This window comes from Hordeum vulgare, chromosome 5H (assembly GCF_904849725.1).
Source record: "Hordeum vulgare subsp. vulgare chromosome 5H, MorexV3_pseudomolecules_assembly, whole genome shotgun sequence".
NCBI classification, from domain to species: Eukaryota; Viridiplantae; Streptophyta; class Magnoliopsida; order Poales; family Poaceae; genus Hordeum; species Hordeum vulgare.
In genome coordinates this window covers 517,348,426-517,352,831 of record NC_058522.1, presented here as the reverse complement: position 1 = coordinate 517,352,831, position 4,406 = coordinate 517,348,426, and the positions used below count along the sequence as shown (strand labels likewise).

Here is a 4,406-nt window from a genome sequence, read left to right as displayed (position 1 = left end):
CCGAATTGATACCTTGGTTCTCAAACTGAGGGAAATACTTACCGTCGCTGTGCTACATCACCCTTTCCGCTTCAAGGGAACACCAACGCAAGGCTCCAAGGCCACGGGGGAAATCCTTTGCATACTTGCCTAGGAAGTCCCTTAAGGCGTAGCCGTAGCTGAAGGATTCCTGGTGCCGTCTACACAACTATTTCCTGACACCGTTGCAAGGGATACACAACAAACATCACCGGTCAACAGGAAGGTACGGGCGGCGCGGCCCCTGGGGGCGGTCATGGAGGCCGACCGCCCCGGGGGCGACGCACATGGCGGAAGTGGTGGTGGCGGTTAGGTCAAGAAACTCGCGGCTGATACCATATTGAACGGGAGTAGAGGATTGGTGCAATATTTGTTGTATTGTTTGAGCCTCATGCGCATGTATATAGGAATACATGATCAACTTGAAATGCAAGACAAAACAGAATAATTTCTACTCTATCTTATCTTTCCTAACTAATCAATATACTCAACAGACAATAACGAAGAAGTAGCATGCATCCCAAAGAATAAACGGACGGTGGATTCATGCCCGGGATGTTCCTTTCACACTAGATAAACAACTCTCTGTTACATCAACAACTCTTAATTTCAGGGTGAGCACTCTATGGCAAAGTGAACGACACGAGAAAAGTAAAACCCATCATTCGGCTCATAATTGAGCGCGTGTTTGGTGTGTGCAACTTCTCAACGCGGATCTATATATAAAAAAGAAATGGTCGACGCGGATGGCCTGGAATGCTCAACAGTGTGCGTATATATCTTAGAGTTAACCGTAGCACAACAGTGAAGCTCAAGCAAGAAGAAGCACCAAATATATATGATGCCAAGGAAGTCGGTGCCCATGGTAATCGCAGTAGCGCTGCTGCTCTCCGTGTACATGGGCATGGCGGCCGCGGTTCGCTTGCCGACTGCGGTGGCGCCGGACTGCAACACCACCTGCGGCGACGTCAAGGTGCCATACCCGTTCGGCATGGGGCCGCCTCACTGCTACAGGCAGCCGGAGTTCAAGCTCACCTGCGACCGCAGGAGCACGCCCCCGCGGCTGCTCCTCGGTGACGGCGAATTCGAGGTCGCAGACATCTTCCTGGAGAACAACACGATGCGCGTCCGCAGCAGCCACGCGCTGAACGTGAGCACCAGCACCGGGCGCGGCCGGTGGAGGCTCGGGGCCGACCGCGTTGGCGTGGAACCGCCGCCGTACCCGTACGTGCTGCTGCCGGACTTCAACGAGTTCATCCTCACGGGGTGCAACGTGCAGGCGACGCTGGTCCGGGATGGCAGCATCGTCAGCGGCTGCGCCTCCTTCTGCTCTGCCACCAACGACGGACAGCTGGTCACCGGCGCGTTTGCTCCCGACGGCAAGATCTGCTCCAACATCGGTTGCTGCCAGTCGAGCATCCCCATCGACGACGCCTCCTACGACGTGCGCATCAGGCGGCTGGACCTCGACGATGGCGGCCCAGGGCCGAAGGTGGACGTAGCCGCCGGCGGTGACTTGCCGCTGAACGTGATCATCGCCGAGACGGGCTGGCTGAGCCAAGATATTGCCACGTATCTCAACGACCCAGAGCATTCCCCACGGCCGAAAGCAGGTCTGCGGCGTGTCCCCGTCATTCTCCAGTGGGCCGTGCCGCACGGCGCGGCAACGACTGACTACGACACCCGTGCATGCCCTCTCGACGCTGCCCGGAGCATTTGCAAGAGCACCAACAGTGAGTGCAGAGACGAGGCTTATTATACACTTAGAGGCTACTCATGTCAATGCAAGGAGGGTTACCAGGGCAACCCTTACCTCACCGATGGATGCCAAGGTACCTTGTTTTCTTTAACGGCTTTGCCATCTATTCCCTCCGTTCGTAAATATAAGTCTTTTTGTATATTTTAATACAAACTACATAGAGCAAAGTGAATGAATCCATCCTTTAAATTATGTCTGTATAGATTCGTTTGTACTTTATAGTGAAATAACTAAAAAGAAATTATATGTATTTAAAAACAGAGAGTATCAAGTTAGAAATAAATATTTTAAGCAACCTGTCATGTCAGACTTTAGCATGTGTGCAAATGAAAATGAGTGAGAATCTTGATCTAGGGGCATGTCAGACTTTGTCTTTTACTTGAATTCTGCGTGCCTTGTTTTAAACAAGACATATCTGGTTTCTACCTTTAAAAAATAAATAAAAACATAACATGGATCAATTTATATACAGATATCAAAGAATGTGATAGGAAAGAAGAAAATGGGTGCTTCGGCGATTGTGAAGAACTACCAGGGAAGTTCCATTGTAGGTGCCCGGAAGGAACTTACGGGAACCCCAAAGTACGCAATGGTTGCGTCAAGCCCACGATAAACACAGGTATGAACACCACGTTTGTCGTACATTCTGTTTTTTTATGGGCAGCTGTACATTGTACTCCCTCGGTTCCTAAATATAAGTCTTTCTAGAGGTTTTCATAAGGGATTACATACGGATGTATATAGATATATTTTAAAATATAGATTCATTAATTTTGTTCCGTATGTAGTCCCCTAGTAAAATATTTAAAAAGACTTATATTTAGGAACGGAGGGAGTACTATATTACTCCCTCCGTTCCAAAATTCTTGTCTTAGCTTTGTCTAGAAATAGATGTATCTAAATACTAAAACTTGACTAGATACATTCATATCTAAACAAATCTAAGACAAGAATTTTGGGACGGAGGTAGTATTATGTTACATAGTGCATGCAAACAATGGCCAAAGAAATTGATGTTAATTATTTCAGGTCACAACCCGGGTTTAATCATTGGCTTATCGGTTGCTAGTGGTCCATGCCTTCTAATTTTGGTTTTTGGAGCAATCATATTAATCCGTGATTTCAAGCAACGCAAGGTGAATATGTTGAGGAGGAAATTGTTCAGTCAAAACCGTGGGCAACTGTTGAAGCAATTGGTATCTCATAGGACAGACATTGCAGAGAGGATGATCGTTCCATTAGCGGAGCTAGAGAAGGCCACCAACAATTTTGACCAAGCACGTAAGGTTGGCGGTGGAGGGCATGGCACTGTCTACAAAGGGATTTTGTCGGACTTGCATGTTGTCGCCATCAAGAAATCAAAGATCGTGGTGAAGAGAGAAATAGATGAGTTTATAAATGAAGTTGCCATACTCTCCCAGATCAATCATAAGAATATTGTGAGGCTTCATGGTTGTTGCCTTGAGACAGAAGTTCCTTTATTGGCCTATGAGTTCATTTCCAATGGAACCCTCAACGATCATCTTCACAAAGAATCACTCAAGTCACTGCCTTGGAGAGATAGGTTAAGGATCGCAAGTGAAATAGGCAAAGCTCTTGCTTACCTCCATTCTGGTATTTCAGCCCCCGTAGTACATAGAGATATCAAGCCTTCCAATATACTTCTTAACGATGCCATGACAGCCAAAGTGTCGGATTTTGGAACTTCGAGGTATATTCTTATGGATCAAACAGGGGTAACAACAACTTTAGTGCAAGGAACTAGAGGGTATTTGGACCCTATGTACTATTACACAGGTCGACTGTCAGATAAGAGTGACGTTTATAGTTTTGGAGTCCTTCTTATTGAGTTGCTTACTAGGAAGAAGCCAACTTTGTATGTATCCTCTGAAGGTGATGGTCTTGCTGCACATTTTGCTGCATTACTTGCAGAGGGCAATCTGTACAAAATAGTGGATCCGCAGGTTGTAGAGGAGGGAGGTAGGGAAGTCGAAGAAGCAGCCGCTCTAGCTCTGTCATGCATAAAATTAAGAGGAGAGGAGCGACCAACTATGAGGCAGGTGGAGATGGCATTGGAGGCCCTGCGTGCACCGGAGGAGCATGCTGTTGAAGATTTAGCAGCAAAAACATGTAAGGAGAAACATGTTGCACTGAGTTATCCATCAGCTACCGGAAGAACAAACACAGAGGACGCGAGCAGATGTTACAGCCTAGAAGAAGAGTTCATGTTTTCTGCGAGGTACCCTCGATAGGGTTTTTTTCTTGTGACTAAATCTATGCATGATGCGTTTTTTATCCTTATCTTTGAAATAAGTGTGTTTTTAGTGAAAATATAATTGCAATGCTTGTGTATATTTGTTTTCTGGAGTCAAATGGACGATGTATTACATTCATTTTCTTTCTTTTAGCCTTAATTACATGAAACAGGTCATAAACCAGTACAGACGCACAACGCACCAACACCACGCGCATGCGCGTGCGCGCACGCACACACGCACAACTACACACACCCGTTATGCACACACGCACAACTACACACACACGCACAACTACACACACGCGCACGCACACACGCCAACACTACGTGAACCAGCGGGTTGGGTGGCCACAGCCGCTACCACCCAAGGAG

At 47.1% G+C, this 4,406-nt stretch overlaps 1 protein-coding gene across 1 annotated transcript; it reads left to right on the top strand.

The window, feature by feature from the left end:
• The first annotated feature begins 775 nt into the window (after window positions 1–775).
• On the top strand, window positions 776–4,136 carry LOC123452018 (wall-associated receptor kinase 5-like). The gene is made up of 3 exons (XM_045128590.1): window positions 776–1,850; window positions 2,250–2,396; window positions 2,807–4,136. The coding sequence occupies exons 1-3, from the start codon at window positions 857–859 to the stop codon at window positions 4,027–4,029; spliced, it is 2,364 nt and encodes a 787-aa protein (XP_044984525.1). The 5' UTR covers window positions 776–856; the 3' UTR covers window positions 4,030–4,136.
• The last annotated feature ends 270 nt before the right edge of the window (window positions 4,137–4,406 follow it).

Excerpts from the sequence above, each read along its gene's own strand:
- LOC123452018 (XM_045128590.1), top strand. The coding sequence starts at position 857 with ATGATGCCAAGGAAGTCGGTGCCCATGGTAATCGCAGTAGCGCTGCTG. Across the intron at positions 1,851-2,249 it reads CCTCACCGATGGATGCCAAG|ATATCAAAGAATGTGATAGG; the intron begins GTACCTTGTTTT and ends ATTTATATACAG. Across the intron at positions 2,397-2,806 it reads CAAGCCCACGATAAACACAG|GTCACAACCCGGGTTTAATC; the intron begins GTATGAACACCA and ends TAATTATTTCAG.